Source organism: Ctenopharyngodon idella, chromosome 2, assembly GCF_019924925.1.
Source record: "Ctenopharyngodon idella isolate HZGC_01 chromosome 2, HZGC01, whole genome shotgun sequence".
Classification (NCBI taxonomy): domain Eukaryota; kingdom Metazoa; phylum Chordata; class Actinopteri; order Cypriniformes; family Xenocyprididae; genus Ctenopharyngodon; species Ctenopharyngodon idella.
Window position 1 is genome coordinate 33,475,120 of NC_067221.1, and position 25,245 is coordinate 33,500,364.

The 25,245-nt window shown below is 37.1% G+C and overlaps 1 protein-coding gene across 1 annotated transcript; it reads left to right on the forward strand.

Annotated features, from left to right (window-relative positions):
• Window positions 1-1,437: 1,437 nt before the first annotated feature.
• Window positions 1,438-22,253, forward strand: basp1 (brain abundant, membrane attached signal protein 1). Its single transcript, XM_051861971.1, has 2 exons — window positions 1,438-1,612; window positions 19,940-22,253. Exon 2 carries the CDS (start codon window positions 19,952-19,954, stop codon window positions 20,552-20,554), a length of 603 nt encoding a protein of 200 aa, XP_051717931.1. The 5' UTR covers window positions 1,438-1,612; window positions 19,940-19,951; the 3' UTR covers window positions 20,555-22,253.
• Window positions 22,254-25,245: the final 2,992 nt, after the last annotated feature.

A 25,245-nucleotide genomic window follows, 5' to 3' on the forward strand; every position in this document is an offset into this window, starting at 1 on the left:
AAATGTAGAGTATAGGTCAAACAATTCATGGATTCAATGCATGGATTTCCTTTGCTATACACAACTTGGTTCTCGCGAGACTAGCATATTCTCACCGAAGCTCACGCTGCGTCTGCGTTTTACGTCATAAACTGGGACACCACTCTCTCGTGAACGCTATGACAGTTAGTGGAAGCTAGAGATTACAGGTTATAAAGTTTTAAATATGGATATTTTTCTTACACAAATGCATCGCTTTGCTTCAGAAGACCTTTATTAACCCCCCGGAGCCATGTGGACTTCTTTTATAATGGATGGCTGCATTTTTTCTGTCTTTAGAATTTGGGCCACCATCCATTCCTATTATAAACCATAGGTTAGCCTGGACATTATTTAATATAACTCTGATTATATTTCTCTGAAAGAAGAATGTCATATACACCAAGGATGGCTTGAGGGTGAGTAAATCATGGGATAATTTTCATTTTTGGGTGAACTATCCCTTTAATAATAAACTGTCCTCTGCACGGTACAGCCACATGCAACAACAAAAGGGAAAGCTGTGGGCACAGGTGCAGCTAATAAAGCCTGTGGGAGAGTCCTGATTGACTTGAGATTGGGTGGGTGGAGCTTGGGTCTACAGGCTAAGAGGGGTGTGGCACTTGCTTTGAGGGTGCAGCTTAGGGACACAAAACTTCCCAACAATATGCATAGAAAAATGTTATTTATTTAAAATGCAAATTGTTTATTCTGTTAAACATTATATTTAATTTTTTCAACTGAAATTTTTTAAAATTTGCAATTTTTGAAACGTTTCAGAATTAAACAAGATTCAGATGTCCGTTTTTTTTTTCATGTAACTGATTACACGTTTTTTTGTTTTTTAAAAAATTACTCAACTTGAAATGCCCTTCCCAACATTGTAATTTTATACAATTTATTAATTACAGTATCTGAACAAAACAATAATTTTTTTACTTATATGTTACCTTTTCCATTTCTATTTGCTATGAAGTGTTTTAAAGAATTTTAATTATTATTTTAAATAATATATTGTTAGTATTTATTACATCTCTGTACTCGCCTTACACACATTTTCTCTGCAGCATCAACTGATGCCGCCAGAGGGCGCGCCAAGACAAAAAAAAATTGAGCATTTACTCTCCTATGCGCACGAACGTCATCGTGTTTTTGTTAAATCTCTATAACAGCCCGTTTAAGAATTAAACATTTTGAATTCATGACATATTGACCAGCATTAGGTTACAACTACCAGACAAAAAATCCACTGCTTTAAATATCTTATTAAACCACAAATTAAAACAGAAGACCAACAACTTGTGTTTGTAGCTTATTCACATTTCTTCTGTAATAAAGTCATAAAACAACTATTTTTGCCGGACTTGATCACGGTGCGGCGCACTTCCGTGTCTCGTTCTCAGTGGCTCGCAGCACGTCGCGCGCCCCCGCCCCCCCAAACCGAATACGAGAGTGCGCGCGAGAAATGCAGCGCGAGACACACACCGAACAGCCCCGATAAACCCCGCCGAATCCACGCGCACGGGAAAAAAGACATTGGGAAAAAAACAGCAGACGCTTGAGAAAGGAGTCACAGGAAAGTCCACCGCCGACGGTAAGATTCTTTCACTCTTTTAGATTAAATGAACACTGCCTCAGTTACATTAAGAATTTGTCTAGTTGGAGCGTCTCTGATAAATAAAAGCGGCTCCCATTTGGGGAGACAGAGCGCTCGGTAGTGAACCAAGGAAATATCTAAATCAAGTGCAAATTTCAGTACGTCATTCAGCCGGCGAATGGAGTAATAATGTACCTGAGCTTATTTGATTTCTGAGATGCACATAAAGATTATCATAAAGAAATCAGCCTTGGAATTCACGCGACTGAACTGAGTGGAGAGGGGCGTGTTCTGAACACACCAGCGCTGTCTCTGCGCGTGCATGCCGTCTCTCTCGCTCTGTTTATTATTATTTTAATACAAATATTGAAAGAAAATTGCTTTGAGATGACTTAAGGAATGTTAAGATAAAGCCTATTGGTAAAGCGTGTTTTCTGAAGCGCAAATTGATAAATTATAGGATTTTCAGAGAAGTATAATCATTTTATATGGGATAACAATGGTTTTGGTTATGATTACATTAAAAATGCTGCGTTTTACTGTTTACACAGACGCGGATTTATGTTCACCGTCCTCTTTTGTCAGAGCTGGCACACATTTTGCAGCGCTGTCTAACTGGTGCACACGCGTGCGCGCACACTCACTCACCCACCCACACGCGCACACATACACAGATATTACTGATCTGAAGCTTATAAATAATATACACACACGATGAATCCTTATTATTAATTAATACTGTTTGTACACATTTGTTTTACACTTTATGATGCTACACAATCCCAAATAGTCAATTTCTTTACTCTGTCACTCACTAATGTAAAGTGAATATGATTCAGTCTTTTTTCTTAATGTATCAACGCGCCTTTTATGATAATAATAATTATTTTTTTAGTTTACTTATCATTTCAAGCTACAACCGTAATTGCCTGATCCTTTGTCTCTGCAAAGCACATGCGCATTGCGCGTGGGGTGTGGATGGACAACTGATGATTTTACCCTGTATATCTCTCACATTGGCTTCTAATGTACTGTATTACAATGCACAACTGTATTTATGACTTGAATATTATTTTTCTGCAACTGTGTTTATGAATATTTGTTTGTAGAAGAATGCATTTTACGTTTCACGGCGATGCGGCAGACAATGAACCGAGTGACCGTGCGCTCGCGCTCGCCTCCCTTGAGGAAAAAAAAAGAGCACTCAGACCCCGCATGTTGAAATAAGACCGTGTAAAACGTCTCCGCCCAATAATTCCGTCTATGGTGTTTTTTCCAGTATAAGAATTGAAATTATGAGACGGAGGTGAGTTTGAGAGAAGGAGCGGGCGGTGTGATGAGCGCGAGGCTTCATAATCTTCACGTTCACGCGGACCAATAAACCGCCGCTTGAATGAGTCACGCGTTTCAACCTGGAAACATGAGAACTGAGCGCAGATTTTGCTTAATTTTTTTAGGTAACCGTTTGCCATAATTTGTCATTTAAAATGTAAAAACACAAAACAGTAACAGAATAGTCCAGAAAAAATGTCCAGTGTAAAAACAATGTGGAAAAATTATGTATTGGGTATTGATTGATCTTCCGTAAACAGTATTGATGACATAAAACGTTGTTATAATGGTTGGTACACTTTGGAAATAGCATCTCCCGCTCTCTCTCCCTCTGTGTGTGCAAGACGTAGAGAGAGAGAGAGAGAGTGATAGAGATAAATGAATATCTACATCAGTTAAGGTCTCATTTATTTGTCCAATGAGTTTGTATATAATGCAGAAGAGCCTGAAGGTAACTCACACAGGAGCCCCTCACCAACCAAAAACATTATTAACCCAGCATGAGCAAGTGCTAACATTTACAGATCTGCACATTGGTTCTGCATGTTTGTGAGATGAATTAGCACTAATCCTGGTAATTTATATATTCTAGATGGTAAGATTCCTGTACTAGGGCACCCACGGAAACAAGAAGAGCAGTCAGGTGATTCATGTCCGTGTGAGACGTCCGGTTTTAAGCCCAGCTGGAGTTTAGTGTTGCAATAGCAGAGGAGAGCAGGACTCGGTGAGAGTGAGAAAGACCTGTATTGTCTGATAGATCATGACTGCAGACGCGTGTAAGAGGAAATTTACAGTCTGAATCACGGCATATTTGTCTAGTTTCAGTCGGAGAGTTGAGAAAGAATGGATTTTTAAATTTTGGGCTTTTTATTTACATTCATTTACATTTATTTTTTATCTATCTATTCAATCATAATAAAAAAAATATTATTACTCAAAACAATATTTTTATTTTATTATTTAAATTTAAAAATTATTACTGCAATTATACTATACTTTACTGTAAAATCAAAAATAGTATTTAATAATAATAATAATAATAATTTTATTTTACAGTAAAATTACAAGACTAATATTTATGGCTGTAGAGCTGCATTTATTTTGGTGGAAAACCACTAAAGCCTCTCTTTTGAAGACAGCTCACAGCGCTTTCCGAGATGAAGTTCGTGTGGAGCAGCATTTACTGCAAACCAAGCCGCTCCGGGACACTGAAAACACCAGATCATGAGCTGCACTATCGGCCGCACGTAGCCGCAGTTATCGGCCAGCTGACGAGTATCACGGTTTAGTTTAATTTTGGACCCTGGCTGAAATGAATGATGTAAATGTAAATTGAAACGCAGCATTTTTTCCCTTCAGATTTACGAAATTCACTTGGGTCATACTTCAGGTTGGAAAATACAGAAATTGTTAATACAGAAAAATCACTTCCCTGAGGCAAGTGGAAGAGAGAGAGGGCAACCCAGGCTAGATTTGAACCTGAATCCCTGTGGTCCAGTAGCTCACAACACCTTAGCAACAAGGCAAAACTCCCTAGCAACACCCTAGCAACCATGTGATCGTGCGCTCTACCTCAAGTGCGTCACAAATAAAAAAAAATAGGCATGAAAATCGTTGAAAGATTCATAGTGAACACTTTTTCTGAAATCTTATACTGAATTTGGTGCGCCAGGTGCTGTCAGATGAATATTTAGGTGTTTGCGATCACAGTTTTCAGTGTTTGTCAGAAGAAAAGCGGGATAGACATGAAAGCAAGAGAGAGACAGGAAGGAGGCAGTGAGACAGGATGGCACTGACAGAGACAGAGGCAGCTCAGCCAAGCAGAGCTTTGAGTGTGTGTGTGTTTGTTTGAGGAAGATCATTGAAAGGGACAGATAACTCAAGCACATCTGAGACGGTCCCAAATTAGAGATGCATTCAAAATCACAGTTATTTTTGGACTAGTCACTTAAAAAAAAGCCATTTCAAAGTCTACGTACCCATTCTGTCACACCGTTGTTAACTACTTCTGATTAGTGGAGCATTCTTTTATTATTTGATGTTTTCCTCAGGCAGCCTTAGTTGTGTCGGCAAAACTTGATAAGTTTTAGTGTCAGTCACTAGTCAGGTTCTGTCCCATCATCCTTTGCGGTCTGTGTGCACTGTGTGGAAAGTGATTGGTGGCTTTATGTGCTCTGTGAGAGGAGCTGCAGAACTGAGCCACTGAGCCGGCTATTGTTTCACATTCACATTTGCACAAAGCCATATTTTAAGCTTTCTGAATAATTATTTGGCGTTTAAAATGATTTATTAGTGGAGTTGCAGTGCTTTTGCAGGTTGTTTTCTGTTTTTTCCACATTTTTCTCACAATATACAGCAGCTAATTCTGAAGAACTAAAGTGATAGTTCATCCAAAAATGAAAAATCTGTGTGAAAATTCTTCTGTCGAACACAAAAGAAGTCGTCAGTGGGGTCCAGTATTGTTTTAGACCCCATTGTCTTTCATTGTACTGACAAAAACTGTTGAAATATCCTTCAAAATATCTTTGTGTTCCATAGAAAAAATAAAGGAAGGAAGAACACAAGCATGAGTAAATGATGACAGAATTTCCATTTTTGGTTGAACTATCCCTTTAACAGTTATCAACCCACAAGATGAGGGTAACTTCATGTGATTAATTATTTATTTATATGATCATGTGTTAATTATCAACTGTTACCTAGCAGCTCAGATTCCTTGATTCTGTTGATGTGTGTGTCATCATGGAATCTCTCTCTGGGTTGCCATGGCAATGACCTGAAGGAACTGTAAGAATGAGCCAGAATGGCAGCTCTCCTATGGTTCCTACGGCAACAGCCAATCAAAGGCCAGACCCCCACTGACCCCACCTGTCTGTTACAGTCCCTTGGAGAAAGATACACACAAAACACAGTATTAGCGCTGCATGAGAACATCAGACAGGAGAAATATGACAAAGACACAAACATAAATGTACAGAATGACAAGTAATAATATATGTCTGCTGTTAGACTCACAAAAATCATCCTAGAACAATAAATGTATCATTATATATTTACTGTATAGAACGTTGTGAAAGGACAGACAGGAGTGATGGCGTATTTAAAGGGATAGTTCACCCAAAAATGGAAATTGTGTCATCATTTGCTCACCCTCAAGTTGTTCCAAACCTGTATATGAATTTCTTTCTTCTGCTGAACACAAAAGAAGGTATTTTGAAAAATGTCGGTAACCTAACAATTGATGTGCCCCACTGACTTCCATAGTATGGGGGAAAAAAATACTATGGAAGACAATGGGGTCCATCAACTGTTTGGTTACCAACATTTTTCAAAATACCTTCTTTTGTGTTTAGCAGAAGAAAGAAATTTATATACAGGTTTGGAACAGCTTGAGGGTGAGTAAATGATGACAGAATTTCCATTTTTGGGTGAACTATCCCTTTAATAAACACTTTCTGTTGTGTCCAGAACACTGACTGTGTAGTCAAGGCCTGATGAACAATGCAGTCGCCTCTTGTTTGGACAGCAAGTTTCCCACAAGAATGAAAACATTAAACACTGTAGATTTGTATGTGTCCATTTTTTTTTCTGGTGGTATGTGGATTATGTTTAGACTAAACCTAAATCTCAGATATTTAAGTCAACATAGCACATCTTTTGCAACTGTATGAATCTTTAAAGAGTCAGATATGAAACCTTAAGTCCTTCTAATATGTTAAACCACTTGATAAATGTGCACTTAAAACCCCTAGTAAAAATTATGTGGGTGTTTCTTTAACTATTTATGTCCCAGAGGTTGATTTTTATTAAAACACAAATAAAAATTTGCTTATGGGAAAGTCTAGGAAATATTTTACCATGCCTTTATCATTCAGTTTTTTGCTACTTTTCAAATTTCTTCTATATATAGATTTTTTTAACCCTTATCCCAGACCCCGTTCAATCTTAAAATATTAAAATCAATTATACAATATTATAACAAATTACTACAAAACTACTACAACTACTACAAAAACTATGATAATCTAAACAAAGAATTGAATTTATTGTGTAGAAATTATGTTGACTATGCCATATGGGTCAATGATGGGTGATGGGTCTTTTTTTTTTTTTTTTTTGTCCAAAGGCCTTTATAATAATAAAAAACAAAGATATGACATCCAAAGTATGTAAGGTAGTACAACTAGATCTCTTTTATTGATTCCAAAAGGTTTTAATTATATTTTGCTACATATAAAGGTATTTTAAAGATTTTGAAGTGTCAAAAGGTAATTCGGTTTAACCGTCCAAAGGCCAATACAGCCATTCCATTTGTGATTAAAATATCTTAAAATGTAATAAATGTATATATTTTTTATTCTGGCATGATTTTATAACATCATATATCAACATAGAGCAAAATGGTATTAAAATTATGTGTAGAAGTCATTGCTTTGTTATGAGAAAGAATGTCCGGAAAAATGAATTTCATTGATGTCATTCGGAGTAACCAATATAGAGGGACCATTTTGGATCAAATCATGCGGTCAATATCATGTGACAGGATGTGACATCAGTCCGACACCTGCAAAAGACCAGATGGTTGTGAAGCAAAATAACTAACTGTCTCTTATTTGAAGAATTCATGTTTTCACTTGCTCAAACACATGTCCCGAAACATCAGGTCATTTGGTACAACCGCTACAAAACATGGAAAATGTTGTAATATTTTAAAAATATGTACTAAATATAAATTGTTTGATTGTCCTTTTGCTAGCTAGCAAGCTAACTAGCTATCTAGCTAGATATCAGCCTGTTAGCATTGTTTGAAAATATCGTCATTTGGTATAACCAAGAGTCATTCGGTAAAACCAAAATTTTGGTTAAACCGAATGACTTATTTGGTGACAAATTTTGTCCAACTTGTAAAAAATGACAAAAGCAGTGTTCATTCATTATAAAAACCACATAATCTCATTGTTAACACTTAATAAAACTTAAAAATTAATATATCTCCATTATGTTTTTTTTTACACTTTTAAAAACCTTATTCGTCAATGACCCATATATGATGAGATATATGAAGGAAAATCAACATAAATATAATTTATCCAGTCAATCTGTAATTTTGTAAAATTACACAAATATTAAATATAATTATATAAAAATATTATTTTAAGTTACATAAATGCTGTAAATAATGAAATAAGCTGTAGGAAGTCAAATAAGTCTGCCATTTTATTCCAAAAATGTTCAAAATGTAATTTCCACAACAACAGCATATTATTATCAAACACAACACAGAATTTGAGATGTGGTGGAAATGACATTTGTTTGTTCCTAAAAATAATAGAATTCTCCTGTAATGCATGTATATTGACATTGCAAGTTGACAAATTAAAAGTGGACATAGTTGAAGAAACAGCCATTAGTGTGCAGTATATTTACCCAAGTGTGTGTTCAGGTGAGGGATCTCACATTTCATTTTATCAAGCATCTGTCAGTAACACGATTTATGGATGTTTGTACTTAAAGGACATGACACGATCAAATCTCACTCACTATCACGAAACACACATAGCAAGGCTGCAACTCAGGGTGAGGCTCAGGGATTGTGTGTGTGTTACTATCTCAGACTGGCTCCAGTGAGGGTGTTGTTAGGAACCATGACAGTCTTAAATAAACACACACTCAAAGTCACAGTGCATTTTACCATCAGTGAGCCGCTAAACAGTCATCAGGATAATGTGGAGTCACTATACTGAAGAAAGAATCTCAAGGTCTTCGTGTGTGCGAGCGTGTTTTTGTCTGCCAGTGGTGTTTATGTTCCCTCGCCGTTGTTTTCATTAGAGCAATTTCCATCCTGAGAGATGGCTCTGTGTGTGTAGGATGAAGAATTTTACCAGGTCAAAATCTTCACAGTTCTCAAGACACTGTCCAAATGAATTGGTAAACCACCTCAGCACTTCCAAATATGCTTGTGGAAACACAATCAAGGATTTTACATCTGTCTTTCTTGCTTTCTTTTTTGCTCTTTCCATTTTAACACTATTTATCTTAGTACTGGTTGTGGGACTATGTTTTATTGCATTAGTGTTCATTTAAAACCTTCCCTCACACCATTGTTTGTGTTTCTGGAGTAGTAGATGTTTTTAGTCAAAATTATATGGATTGAGACACACACACACACAGGTTTGTTTTGCTATCAAAGCAAAGTGAGGACATTCCATAGGCGTAATGGTTTTTATACTGTACAAACTGTACATTCTCTCCCCCTACACTACTCCTACCCCTAAACCTACCCAGCATTTTTACATTTTTAATAAAACTTTGTTTAGTATGTTTTTTAAGCTATTTTAAATATGAGGACTCATATTTCATGTTTACGTCATAATACCAGTGTAATACCCATGTCATTATACAAATTTGTGTCCTTATAAATCACAAAAATGCACGCACACACACACACACACACACACACTTACACGCATTATTTTTACTTAGCAAAAATAATGACATTACATAGACTTCTATTGTTTTTATTTACAGATATTATAAAAACTACAATGTAACCCTAACAAGAAATGTTTTTTTTTTTTTTTTAAGTTTAAAAATGTCAATTATTTACTTAATTTTCATGCCATTTTTACAAATGAGGATGTCCCCAAAAGTTGGTTTTAGGAAATTATGTCACATTTAGCTCACTTCTGCTACAATTTTGTCCCCAAAATATGGTTAAGTACAAACACAAACACACACACACACCAGGGCCGTAACCACCATAGGCATTGAGGGGGACAAGTCCCCCCAAGTAATTAGAAATGGCCAAATCGTCCCCCCCAATATTTGAAATTCTTGCACTGCTCTGCTGCACTTCATTACAGCACTCTGCATGTTAGGATGACAAAAAGGTTTAAAAGTTGCGTTTTTAGTCTGGTCTGACTCAGCGGTCTAAGAACGCTCATCAATGTCAAAATGATTGAGATGGCCAATCAAATTAAAAAGTAGGCGGAGTTTACGTTCTCTTTTTGCTCGTGCACACAGTCTTCACAGCACAGATGAGCGCGTCTATCAATCACTTAACGCCGTTGCGGAGGTTCTATTTTTCTGGTAAAATCACAAAACAAATGCACACAAACATGTCCCTGCTCTTGATATACAACCAGTGATGGACATCTTTGATTTTAATGAGGAAAAAAAAACAAAAAAAAGGGGCAGATTAGAACATGCAACCTTTGATATTGTTAACAAAAATTCTACCACTGGAACACTAGTGAATTTAAATGTTTATTGCGGATCTATATATTTATTCACTAAATTGAAGAATCTCGGAACTAACAATATATTGTATTATGAAACTATCACATTAAACATGAGTTCTCAATATACTATTGAAATTGAATTCTGGACATCGTAATGTTATTTTTTTTTCTACAATTGTTATTGTACATATCTGATATAGCATTGTATTAGCAGCAATTTCGTTCACTGTTTTGTTTCTTTATGCTTCATTAAAATAAAAAAAAGGTCCCCCCCCAATGTTCAAGACATGGTTATTGCCTTGACGCACACACACACACACACACACACACACACACACACACTCAAGGCCCTGATATTTTCTTCACATTCAACAAAATAACCCTAAAATAATGACCTTGCAAAAAAAAAAAAAAAAAAAAAAAATACAATATGAATAGTCAAGGCACATTCTTGTCATACTAGGTTTATCTCCTATTTTAGACTCAATAAATGTGAAGTTTACCATTTGCTGCGGTTACTGGGGGTTTGAACAGATGTATTATTGCTTGTAAAGTGCTTCAAGCTTGGTAAAAGTGCTATATGAATTAAACTCAACTCAATTGCATCATCATCAACAGCTGGTTTCTTTTAAATTTTAAAATGGCAGCACATTTACCCGAGATATACATTTTACTGTAAAGTTCAATTAATTTTAGTCTTCAGTCTGCTGAATAAAGGAATAAGCCATGAAATGTTGTACATTACAGTGCTTTACCACAGTTACGAAGGGGTATTGTTAAGTACAATGTAAAGCAGTGTCTTATTGCCTTTTTAAAAGGGCAGCAATATGACAATACATTAGTGTTTAATAAATTTAAATGTATTAATAATGATAATCTTTATAAATAGTTTTCTCACACAGTAATATAGTTAATTTTATTTGATCAAAAATACAGTAAAAACAATAATATTGTCACATTTTACTACAATTCAAAATAACTGTTTTCTATTTTAATATATTTTAAAATGTAGTTTATTCCTGTGATGGCAAAGCTGATTTTTCAGCATCATTACTCCAGTCTTCAGCGTCACATGATCCTTCAGAATTTTTTTGTAACAATGTCTTTACTCTCACTTTTGATCAGTGTAATGCGTCCTTACTGAAAAAAAGGTATTATTTTTTCAAAAAAATCTTACTAACCCTAAACTTTTGAACAGTAGTGTACTAGGAGAATGTGTAAATCACTTTTATTTACACGGCTTCGAACTTTCCAGGTAAATTAGGATCATTATAGAGAGCTCAGCACTGTTTTCCTGGCACAGCTATTAAGCATCACTATTAAAAATATTTTTATTTAAAGGTGATTTTTGTCTACATTTTCTACCGATAATGGCAGCAGTAATTCATCAAATGATGGAGAAGAACACTTTTTTGTTATATTTTTGGCCTTTTTATATGGCTTTATTGGATAGGACATTGTAGAGATCAGACAGGAAAGCACAGGGTGGAGGAATGGGATCGACAAAGGACCTTGAGACAGGAATCAAACTCGGGTTGCTGGAAGCGCAGTTGCACTATGGGCTGCCCATTAGGCTATCGGCTCTGACAAGAGAAGAGCACTTTAAAAGACACCCAGACTGTGATGTGGTCAAACACACTTTCTGCATTTGAAAGAGACAATTAAGGTGTTTGGATAAAGTATGACAGATTGTAGTAGTCTGCCTTATCCTCCACAACCTAGCATTTAGAAGCGGCCTGTAAGGTGGGGAATTACAGCCTACAAATTGTGTTCATCACCAATTTTGTGGGTGCATTCATGCTGTTACCAAATTTGCATAATTCCTTTACTGAATTGTGCACTGAAAGAACTCAAATAAGCTGTTTTTAGCAGCCGCAATTCTTGTTTTGTGAGTTTCTTGCTTCGATTTTAGTTCCATAGGTAGTGTGTCACTTAAACTCTGGTTCTCAGATGGTTAATAAGAGTCTAAACTGTGTGCACTGATCAGAAGGAATCAGGAAGGAAGTAGTGATCATTTGGAACACATAGTTCTGGCCTTAAAAAACACGTAGGTTACTATCTGGTGGAGGAAGTTTAGGAATTAAACAGAACAATAGTTACCTGGAATGAAATATTTCTGACTCTTTATGTCAACAGTCACACTTTCAGTCATCCTGAAAGCACATCCACCATTTGGTGCTTAAATCATGATCTGTGTGAACAAGAATAATCAATAAAACAAATAATCACAATAATCATCATATGACTCATCATTGCATATTTACTTGTCAAATCATCTCGACCAATCAAACAAAGAACAAGAGCTTCCAGTTTCGCTGTCTGTTCTGTTCTGGAGTTATTCATTAGCCTGAGCTCATGTTTACGTAGAGGCCCGGGCCCTAGCCAACAATGTGCTAGTGTGTGTGGTTTGTTTGAGTACATCTCTAGGGTTATGAGCTTGTCTGTGTATGTGTGTATTTGAGCTTGGAGGACAGATCTAAAGTTATTAGTGTGTGTGTGTGTCATACACTTTGAGCTGTCACATTCTCCTCGCCCTTTCTGTCCCTCCACTCAAGTCCGGTCTTCACTAAAACATCTCAGGGATGTGGCCCTACATTGCCCCCTGTTGACCTGGAGGTAAAACAACTGCATCTGTATTCAACATACAAACACACACATGCACATAAGAGTGTGTTTGCAAGAGACAGAAGGATAAAAATGGTTGAATGAGGAAAATGGTTGAATGAGGATATATATTAGTAACTTATCTTCTGCTCTTTCGCGTTTATTTTATCCTACACACATATTTTTTCCTATACACTTTATCCTACACATCACATATTTTATCCTACACATCACATATTTTATCCTACACACATATACTTTAGAGTCCATTATATTTAGATTAACTAGAGAAGGTTGTTTGCATACAAACAGGTGTTCGGCTAGAACACAAGTCAGCAAAATTATTCCAATACTGACTGAGAGGCATCTAATACTAAAAAAAAAACTTTATATGTGAGTGAATATGTAATATCTTAATATGGTAATATGCATGTTTTGTCCATATATAATGTAGTTTATTGTATTTGAATATGAAATGCTATAAACGTGGGCTTGCTCCCAGAATGCATTGCTGCTGTTACAGCACAGTGATTGGGTCAGATTTTCTGCTCCAGTTCTCCACTCCCCCCCTCCCCTGCCTCGAGCCCAGTGTGTGTGTGTTGGAGTTTTGGAGTTACATAAGCAATTTGGGATTCAGAGCTACTCGTTTATATGGCAATACACACATACATCTATACTACCATTCAAAAGTTTGATATCAGTAAGAAATTAATTCTTTTATTCAGCAAGGATGCATTAGATTGATCAAAAGTGACCATAAAGATGTTTACATTGTTAATGTTAACAAATTTCTATTTCAAATAAATGCTGTTCTTTTTATTATTCATCAAAAAATTCTGAAAAAATCATGGTTTCCACAAAAATATTAAGCAGCACTACTGTCTCAACATTGATAATAATTAGAAATGTTTCTTGAGCACCAAATCAGCATATTAGGATGATTTCTGAAGGGTCATGAAGAGTAATGATGCTGAAAATTCAGCTTTGCCATCACAGGAATAAATTCAATTTTAAAATATAATATGAATTATTGAATATATATATGAGCAATATCACATGAGTAGCTGTGCGGCATGGCTGTATATCAGCACGGCTGTGATTCTGAGTGCCGTAGGCAATCACAGCGTGTTGATATACAGCCATGTGATATTGTGTTTATACAACAGTTTGACGGCACAAGTGTGTAAATAAATAAGAAAAACAACGGAGTGTCTTTAAAAACCCTCTTTTGTGAGAAACTACTTCCTTCCGCGATGGATTCAAATCTCAAGTTGACAGTTTAACAGTTGTGCCCAAGCCTCCGTTACTAATTCTAAAACGTCACTTTAGAACTAATAATGAAGGAACGTTGAGTCGCTTCATTGAAACTCACTGTAATATGTAGAGTATTATGAGAGAGAGATCGCCTGAGTGAGTGTATTACCTGCATCTAGCTGATATTCTTCAGGTAAATCTTATATTCATAATCACAAAATCAGTTTGAATGTCCGCTGAGGAAAGCGATATCATTGGCCTTTTAACATTTAAGACATTCCCTTGACAGTGCCAGTCAATGCATTTGTCAGTTGTGTCCTGTAAGGTGTTTAAAGTAAAAACATCCTTGTTTCCTTGTTTCAGTCCATTTCAATATAAAAGTCTTTGCAACTGACTGACTCACTCACTCATAAAGACAGTCTTTGCCGCCATCTCATGTCGTATTAATGTAACTTGTAAGTCGAAATCACTAATGGACTCTTTCTCAATAGCAAAAAATAAGGCATGTTATTTATATAAAATATTACTTATTGAACAATATTTAAATTAACAACAATAGCCATTAAAACAGTATAAGAAGTAAAATAGTAAATAAACACAAGCAAACAGTTCAGTTAAAACGTACAAAAGCAGTGCTCTAGTTAGTACAGGAGAACTATATTCTCGCCTAAAAAACTCTTAAAGGGTTAGTTCACCCAAAAATGAAAATTATGTCATTAACTACTCACCCTCATGTCGTTCCACACCCTCAAGACCTTCATTCATCTTCGGAACACAAATTAAGATGTTTTTGATGAAATCCGAAGGCTCAGTGAGGCCTGCATTGACAGCAAGATAATTAACTCTTTCAGATGCCCAGAAAGCTACTAAAGACATATTTAAAACAGTTCATGTGAGTACAGTGGTTCAACCTTAATATTATAAAGCGACGAGAATACTTTTTGTGTGCCAAAAAAAACAAAATAATGACTTTTCAACAATATCTAGTGATGGTTGATTTCAAAACACTGCTTCGAAGCTTTACGAATCTTTTGTTTCGAATCAGTGGTTCGGAGCGCCAAAGTCACGTGATTTCAGTAAACGATGCTTCATTACATCATAAGTGTTTCAAAATTTCAATAGTTCACGTGACTTTGTCAGTTTGATATGCGATCCGAACCACTGATTCGAAACAAAAGATTTGTAAAGCTTCGAAGCAGTGTTTTGAAAATGGCCATTACTAGATATTGTTGAAAAGTCGTTATTTTGTTTTTTTTTGGCGCACAGAAAGTATTCTCGTCGCTTTATAATATTAAGGTTGAACCACTGTAGTCACATGAACTGTTTTAAATATGTTTTTAGTAGCTTTCTGGGCATCTGTTGTGTTAATTATCTTGCTGGCAATGGAGGCCTCACTGAGCCTTCGGATTTTATGAAAAATATCTTCATTAGTGTTCTGAAGATGAACGAAGGTCTTACGGGTATGGAACGACATGAGGGTGAGTAATAAATGACATAATTTTCATTTTTGGGTGAACTAACCCTTTAAAACTACATTCTGTTACAAAATAACAGTAGTATCTATAAAAATATGGTGGGTTTGCTCATCCGCCATGACACTCGCTGTGAGAATGCTGACAGTAGAGTGATTCAAACGGTGAAACGATTCCTGTGGCAATATTGGTAGAATATCGCATGGTTGGAAAGACCTCTCAGCCAATCAGATTCAAGAACCAGAAAGAACTGTTGTGTCAATATATATTATTCTATCAATATATTTTTTTCATCACAGATCTTGCTCAGTGCTTTCAAAAATTCAAACTGTGCAAATTAATGTCTGTGCAATGTTTAAAATACATAATATAAAGTGCAATACAATATGCAAAAAAAAAAAAAAAAAAAAAAAAAAACTGAAAGCAGTGTTTCTGAAAACAATTAAAAAATTCTAAGCAGTAGCGCATTTTAAATAATTTTAGTATTGATGTATTCAAATAAAAACTAAAACACAAAGTAAGGTATTACTTATTTTTTGTAATCATGTTACTGAGAAGTCATTGTTCATATTATTAACTCATTACTCACTTTATATATAGGAACAAATTAATTGTGATTAATTTAAAAACCTAAAATTAATGTAACATTTCTTTGTTGCACATAGTTTGATTTCAATAATGAAATTAGTTTCATCAATTAGTTGTTGCAGCCCTAGTGACCAGTAAACTCTTGCTGTCACCTACTCTCTTCACTGTGCAGCTCTGTCCTGGGCCCTAGCCTCTATGATGGAGCTCTGTCATGGGGCCTAGCCTCCACAGTAGAGCTCTGTCATAGGGCCTAGCCTCAATGATACAGCTTCATCTGAATGTTTAATCTTACTGATGCATTGTGTCTCAGTATTCAGTCTCTAATGCTTGTCTTTTGTTCAACTGAACTCTCTCTCTCTGTATTGGAGCAGGAGCCAAAAGTGCTATTCATCCGCTCCTTTAATTTTGAAGTTTGCGACGGGGCTTTTGAATACTATATGTACACACTGACACTTTATGCACTGACAGTTTACAAGCCACACCAGGATCGTATTTACTATCAATCAGCAGGTTTCACACAGTAAGTGAATTTCAAGCCCCCTGTACAGATGAGACAGCTCACAGACGCAAACACACTGCAGCGTATTGTTTAACGCTGAAACAGCGTGCTGCTGTCTGCTTGACTCAGTGGAGACGGGACAGATAGTGTCTATTGTTCTCTTACACACTGAAATGAAAGACTTTCCATGTTTCCATTGTCATATGTGTGTGTGTGGAACATTCAACTCACATGTTGGCTTCACATGATTACTGTTCTCCTTCTGTCTGGAGAATAACTGTATGTGTGTGTGCAAGTGTGTCATTACACAGATGGTTGTTGAGCTCAGGAACGCTAAAGCAGCCAACAGGGAGATTGGAGTGAAAGAGAGAGAGAGTGAGAATGTGTTTCGCTCGGCTCCTTATTCGGAATGGGTCACATGACCACCCGGTTGCCTTGGTAACTGCGGTTCTGAATTGCAGGTAGTATGGCTCAGAGATGCTGTCCTCTAAAACCCCCTCCATATATCCAGATAACTATCAGCGCTGGAGTCTGATTACTGATTAATGATCTAGTTTTAATGCTTGATATGATAGAATCTTGACAGACAGTCTCAGAAATGTGAGTTTAGCCTGCTGAGCTTTTATTAGCTCTCTGTATCAAGACTGAAGCGCATGTACTAAAATAAACCCAGAGCAGAACATACAAGGTATATTCGTTCTATTTTTCTGCTTTCTCTCATTATGACACCTTGCAGAGAGACCTATTTGCAGATGATTTTTTTAGTACCTATTAAAAGCACGAATTACATTTTTCTTTCCAGTATGTCATTCTGATTATGCAAGATGTAGTGTTTGACATGCTACACTTGAACATCCACCAATAATCCCAGAGAGAAATTTTATAACTCAGTGGTTGCTCTTTCACGGCTTGGAAAGCAATAGTTACCTTTCTTTCTTTTTTTTACATCTTTGTATTTGATGTTTTTTCTAAAATAAAGATAGTATATTATAGCATTTCATATAGTATAGTATAATTTGTAGTATAGTACAGTATAGTATAACATATAACTCAAGGTTTTCAAACTGGGGTCCAAAAGGGAGTGCTACGGGGTCTGTGGAAAAGTGTGAGAAAAACTGTGTAAAAAATGTAAAAATAAATAAATAATAAAGATTAAAATAAATCAATAAATAATACATAGATTATAATAAGTGAATAAAAATGAGATAAAAATAAATAACAGATTAACTAAATAGTAACTAAATAAATCACGTACAGTAAGCAGAAAAACAATGTAATAATATAAACTATTTAATATTATTAAATATATTAATATTTTGTAAACAATATTTTAGACATATTAATAATATTCTTTTTTCACAGTATAAATTGGAACTTTATACAAGAAACTACATAAATACTTTTCAAATTTTAGGATTTTAAAGAATTGGATGGAAAATATTAATGAAAAAACATTCTTCAATAAGACTTCTTGCAGACTTTAGCCGCTTTTCCACCATCGGGCCGAACAGTTCTCATTGCGTAACTGTTCTAATCCGTGCCGATCCGGGCCAGCTGGTACGGTTATGGTTTCATTTTCCACTGGGGGGCTGATAACGGCCGCTCTTTGGAATGTAATACAAAAGCATCAGCCATTGCCTTGGTAATGCAACAGTTTACTGATAATATGAGATGTAAATAACGACCGCGTTATGGAGAATGATCAGATATTTCTTTTAATTTTATTATTCATTTGTTTATGTTGCTCAAATAGAGCGCTTAGCCAGCTAGAGAGAAACTGGTAGACAGGCAACAGACAAGTGACCAATCCTGAGTGGCGACGTCACTTCACGGATTCTACCAGCACGATTCGACATGGTTAGACTTCCGGGCCGAGAACAGTTTGTACCAGGCTCAAGTGGAAACACAACTGGAACCGTTCCTTACCATTCTAAGAACCGTTCGGCCCGACATTGGAAAAGCAATATCTGCAATATCAATATCATATTAGCAAATCTGAACACAGTCTGAGATGTTGTTGAGATCTGAAACTCTAGAGGAGACGTAAGAGTTTACTAGGGTCCATTTCTTGAAAAACCTTTTATCCCACTTCTGTTTAAGACAAACAACAGAGGTAGCCAAAAGATTTCATTGGATTATATGAAATTTAGGCCTTGTTTACACCTGGTATTAAGAAGCGTTTTCGTCAATCCGACCACAAGTGGGCAATGCTAAATACAGGTGTAAACATGATCTAAAACGCTTTGAGCTTGTCCACTTTCGACCACTTCCAGAGGTAGTCGAAAACGCATTTGACCGGATTGCTTTCGTAGTGTAGACGCTCATGTGGTTGAATGCGTTCGAACAGCGCAAAAGACTGCCTACTGACGCAACGCAGTATGGGAAGCGCGCTAGACAGAAGGGATTTAAACTTTGTCAGCTGAAGATCTAAGTTTGGTTTGAAGACAAAAAAATGTACCAAGCACAATGTTCTCTCACTATTTCCTGATTTCTAACACACACTCACAGTGTTCGGCGTGGTCTTCCGGCTAGCAGAAACAACAGCTGTATGTTTTTCCAGTGTATCCTATTGCCATTCATATGTAAATTGTGCAAGCTTATTTCGTCCATTAGATCGAAAGATCTGAAAAAAACCCATACATTTACCCACACTCCTCTGATCTCAAGAGATGCTCTAGCAACTGACGCTAGAGGTTACAGCCTTTAGCCTCCTTATTAGAGCATCCAACTCTCGCGCTGGAGACCCAGGTTCGAGGCCCGCGCAGAGCGGGGCGAGTAGGACCTGAGTAGAGGGGTTATCCCAGACGAGCCCCTATTGGTGCTGTGACCCTGATGGGAGTGAGGTTTAGGGGGGTGAGTGTAACAGAGGCCAGTTAGTAGTCGCTGTGCGAGTAAATCTCACTCCTCTGATCTCAAGAGATGCTCTAGCAACCGATGCTAGAGGTTGCAGCCTTTAGCCTCCTTGTTAGAGTGTCCGACTTCCGTGCCGGAGACCTGGGTTTGAGGCCCGCGCAGAGTGGGGCGAGTAGGACCTGGGTGAGGGGTTACACATAGACCCTCCCATTAAAGAAATCAGGACAGAAGTGGTCAAAAGAGACGGATTAAAACACTAGGTGTAAATGGGAATGTGTCTCCCTCGTCTACTTGTGATCTGATCGACCAAAATGCATCTTAATACCAGGTGTAAACATGGCCTTAGTGTTAATGATTCAACTTGATGAAGATGAAAGTGCATGAATAAATCCTTCTGCAGTTTAAATACCTCATTTTGGATCGCACAAGTCACTCTGCTCATTGCAGCCAGTGTTGATTGTTCTGTTTCTCTCTTTCATAGGTCAGAGGTAAAATGGGAGGGAAGCTGAGCAAAAAGAAGAAGGGATACAATGTGAACGACGAGAAGGCAAAAGAGAAGGACGCAAAGACTGAGGGAGCGTCGGCGGAGGAGAGCGAAGCTCCTAAGGAGAACAAGGAGGATGCTCCTGCCGCCACTGAGACAACCAATGACACGGCGGCAGCCGCCAAAGAAGCAGCACCAGGCGCCGATAGCAATTCCACCGCGGCCAAGGAGGAAGAGAAAAGCGCTGCCCCTGCAAAGAAGGAGGAGCCTGCGGCGAACGCTAATGCTAATGCTCCTAAAGCCTCTGACGGCAAGACCAGCGAGGCTGCTAAAGCAGAACCCGCCAAGAGTCCAGATGCCCCTCCTGCCAAAGTGGAAGAAAAATCCACCCCTTCTGCAGCTCCGGCGAATGAGAAAGAGGCTGCAAAAGAGCCTGCCCCCACCGCTAAAGATCCCGCCCCTCCTGTAGCCACAGCGGCGGAGAGCAAGCCCGACGCTGAGTCTAAAAAGACTGAGGCTCCGCCCGCAAAGGAATCCACCCCCGCAGAGCCGGTCACCACGGAGACCAGCCCCACCCCCAATAAGGAGCAAGCAGTTGCTGTGCAGGATTAACAGAAGGAACAGTGAACGACAAGATTAATGACAAATGAAAAACGAGATCAAATCTAAATAATAAAACTAGCCCGCCCATTTTAAATTATATAAGTAATTATAATATGAATAATGATAATAGTAACAATAACAGTAATGATTTTAACAGGCTGGACTTTGATCATTGTGTTGGTGATGGACATGATCATGGTGAATAAGACTGGCAGTTATGATGATATTATCTTTAATATCCAATTGAACTTTGATACAAACCACCAGCCCCCAAACTTCCTCTCTCTTTCTCTTTCTTTCTACCTCCATTCAATGAGGGGTGGAATAAAAACATGGAATCTATTCATTGCCACCCTCCAATTCTCACTTCCCTCCATTTGAGTGTGATGTGATGGCAGTGGGAGGGGTTATTATATATATATGTGTGTGTGTGTGTGTGTATGTGTGTGTGTGTGAGCGTGAGTGGTAGTAGTAGTCCAGCCTCCCTGATGCATACTTCATATTTACTGTTTGCTGCTTTCTAGTTAGTGATTGGCATTGTGTCTTTGCTTATCCCCTGACTTTCCTACTTTTTTGTTTCTCTCTCTCTCTTTTTCTCACATATCAGTGAAAGCAAAATCAGTGTACAGCACAATGCATCAAACACACACATACACACACACGCACAGTATTGAATGTTAGCAGTATTAATGTTTTTTAAAGGAACAGTTCACCCAAAAATGCCAATTCGACCATGTCTTTATAAACCTGTATGACGTTTTGTCTTCCGCAGAATGCGAAAGAAGGAATTTAGCTGAAAGAGCTGCTATTTTCTGCATAACTGTGAATGGCGACTACATCTGTCAAGCAAGATTTTCAATGCAAGATTACAAAAAGAACGATTTAACTTTCAAAGACTTGAAAGTTACCATGAGCAGTATGGACTACTTTTGTGATGCTTTTATGGTGCTATTTTGTCCTTTTTGGAGCTCGACAGTCTTTAGTCCCCATCCACTTTTACTGTATAGAAAAGAGCAGCATGCACATTCTTCAAAATGGTTACTTTTGGGTTACAAAGAAGAAAGAAAGTCATGTAGGTTTTGAATAACATGAGGATGAGTAAATGATGTCAGAATTTTCTTTTTAAGGTGAACTATTCCTTTAATTGGATGTTTGAAGGTTCAATTAAAGTGTGTATGTGTGTGTGGAAGGATCTGGAGGTATAAAGTGGGTGTATGTTTGGAGTTATGCATGGTATGAGCATGCATTTTCTGCATGTGTGTGTGTGTGTGTGTGTGTGTTAATGGAGTTCTGGTCTTTCTGTACTTTGAAAGCAGCAGTTGTCATGATGTCAGAGAGACAGAGAGAGAGAGCCAGACCTCCAAACTCACCAAACAGACACACTTCACACACCGATCTCTCAATATACTGACAGAACAATGTGAGCGTTGTGTGTTTCTGTATGTGTGAGGCTGTGTGTGTGTTTTGCATGTCAGTGGTTGGCCCTATTGTTGTGTATTTTTGGTTGCTGTGGAGATAATGTTGCTACAGGTGATATTTCATTTGAATTAACACTCTCTCTCTCTCTCTCTGTCTTTCTCTATCATTCCTTTTCTTTCCGAAATTCCCTGGTTAAATAAAAAAATAAAATAAAATGGAAGAACTGAGATATATGTACTTGTATACATGGAGCAACATTAATAAAGTGAAAGAAACAGATTGAAAATCAGCTCACACGTCTTGATTTTCTTGAATTCAGTTTTAATGTTTCTCCCACACATTTTAATCTATTTTTAATGCTCAAGACAGTTCAAACAAATCAAAACTAAACTCGTATCCTGAAAAAAAAAACTAGTCTAAATTTATCTGCAACAAATCCAAGCTGTCACTGCAATAGAGGCACAAAAGACACAAGTAGCACATATACCAAAAACCGTGAGTTTACACACTTTACAGGGGGAACAATAAATATATTTACACGGGAATCACAATCGTGGGAAGCAACAAAAAATAGAAATGTTGAATTTCGTGTACAGCCAATCACTAACTGTGAAACTGTACAAGCTACTAATTTAAATTAGTTCAACTACACTAATGCTGCCTTCTCGTTTACCCAAAAATTAAAATTCTGTCATTTATTACTCACCCTCATGTCATTCCACATCAGTAAGACCTTCGTTCATCTTTGGAACACAAATTAAGATATTTTTGATGAAATCCGATGGCTCAGTGAGGCCTCCATTGACAGCAAGATAATTTCCATTTTCAATGGCCAGAAAGGTACTAAAGACATATTTAAAACAGTTCATGTGACTACAGTGGTTCAACCTTAATGTTATGAAGCGACGAGAATACTTTTTGTGCGCCAAAAAACCAAAATAACAACTTTATTCAATAATTTCTAGTGATGGGCGATTTCGAAACACTGCTTCATGAAGCTTTGAAGCGTGTATCGAACTGCCAAAGTCACGTGATTTCAGTAAACGAGGCTACGTTACATATGTTTCAAAACGTTTCGAAATTTCAGTGGTTCACTACTGGGGGGTGATGATCTCTGTGAACCCATGAATCAAGTCTATAGTTTTACCTGATCTCTAATCATTTTTATACATTTGTAGATGTTTTAATTAGACATTAGTAGGCCTATAATTAAAAATAATAATAGTAATTAATAGTCTCCTATTGGCCTGTTTAGCTGAGCCATCCATGGAACAAACAAAACAAGCCCTGAAAATTGATAAAAGAAGGCATTTTATACATACACACATTCATTCTTATTATATGATTTATAGATTTTACTTTCAATAAAACATTTGCAATGGGTTTGTAAAAGGTGTTTATTTGCATGAGTTTTTATAGAAAACACTGTTCTGACCAGGATTTGAACCCAGTCGAGAACACTATCCACTCCTCAAACACACTTCCTTGTTTGGCACAAACAACATGTACGTTATATTTCGTCAACGCTTGTCTGAATCGTTGTCAAGGTTACTTCAGATCATGTGACAAGTGACCAGTGTCACGGTGGAGACGGGTGTAGGATTGTTTCGACTCACTTGCTTCAACTGTTTCATGAAGACTCGCTCTGCCCATCACTAGTTTACAGAGATCATCACCCCCCAGTGGTGAACCATTGAAAATTCAAAATGTTTCGAAACACTTGTGATGTAACGAAGCCTCGTTTACTGAAATCATGTGACTCTGGCTGTTTGATACACGCTTCAAACCACTGATTCAAAACGAAAGATTTGTAAAGCTTTGAAGCTTCATGAAGCAGTGTTTTGAAATCGCCTATCACTTGAAATTGTTGAATAAAGTCGTTATTTTGGTTTTTTTGGCGCACAAAAAGTATTCTAGTCACTTTATAACATTAAGGTTGAACCACTGTAGTCACATGAACTGTTTTAAATATGTCTTTCTGGGCACTGAAAGTGGAAATTAACTTGCTGTCAATGCAGGTCTCACTGAGCCATCGGATTTTATGAAAAATATCTTAATTTGTGTTCCGAAGATGAATGAAGGTCTTAAGGGTGTGAAACGACATGAGGGTGAGTAATAAATGACAGAAATTTCATTTTTGGGTGAACTAACCCTTGAAGTCTTGATTATGAGCTTGCTGCATCCAAGTGCTTTGTTGTCAGAAATTGGACAAAAATGATCCTCGAGCTTCCCAGTGGGAGAGTGTTCATGTCCAGCTTTTAACTAGGGAACTCGTATTTACGATAATTTCAATAGCACATGAAGCCAGCATAAAGCTCCCCTTTTGCAAGCTACTGGGAAAGTTTAGATTTGACAATTTTATATAAAATAATAAAGAAAACTTTTAAATAAAAAATGATTAAAGTTTATATATTGATAATGTCATATTTTAAACATGAATTTCACAACATCATATGTAAAATCATTATTTCTATGTGAATGCATTTAAAAATTAAAGAGCATTAAACAGTTAGCATACAGTAAATGCACTTTGTGGCATAAAATGCTTGACATACCTGTGATCGGATAACTGCAAATGCATCTCAAAGTCACCATGAAATAAAAATTCACAAATCTTATGAATGTTGCAGTGTTTATTATAAATTAATTATCCATGCACATCTTTTTTTTTTTAAATCCATGTGCACTTGTAATCTTTAATTAAAAACGTTAGCCCCCCCCACCCTCCAAACGACATCTCTTCATGATGTGTATTTTACTTGGATATACATCAGGCAGCCATCTTTGAAACGCCCCTCGGGTATGCAAGTGCAGCTCTTATCTCTTTGAATGGGGAAACATCAAATTCTCCAAAGATGTTTGCTAAGCTTTCGACTAAATTTCATATTTGAAATCACCAATGAAATCTGACAACAACTGTCAACTAAACGCTCGAATCATGACAAAAAACTGTATTTTTCAGGCTGGATCAAGCTAATGCACATGCGCAGTCCTAAATGCACGTCTCTTGTGTCTCATTTCAGAGGCACGCGTCAGACTGTTTCTATAGGAACCGGAGCTTCTAACGGCCGCTGCAGTGAGGCGATGACTTTACCAATCGGCGAATGGCTCTTATTTAGAAGGCGGGACTTATTCCGCCATATTGCGTGTTGCACTTTCTCCCATTCAAAACAATACGAGTGACGCGTCTTGTGTTATTCTATAGTCTTTGCTTTAATATCAGGTGTAAACAGGATCACTGATGTGTCTCAAAATGTAAACAGTGTTTCAGTAACCACAAA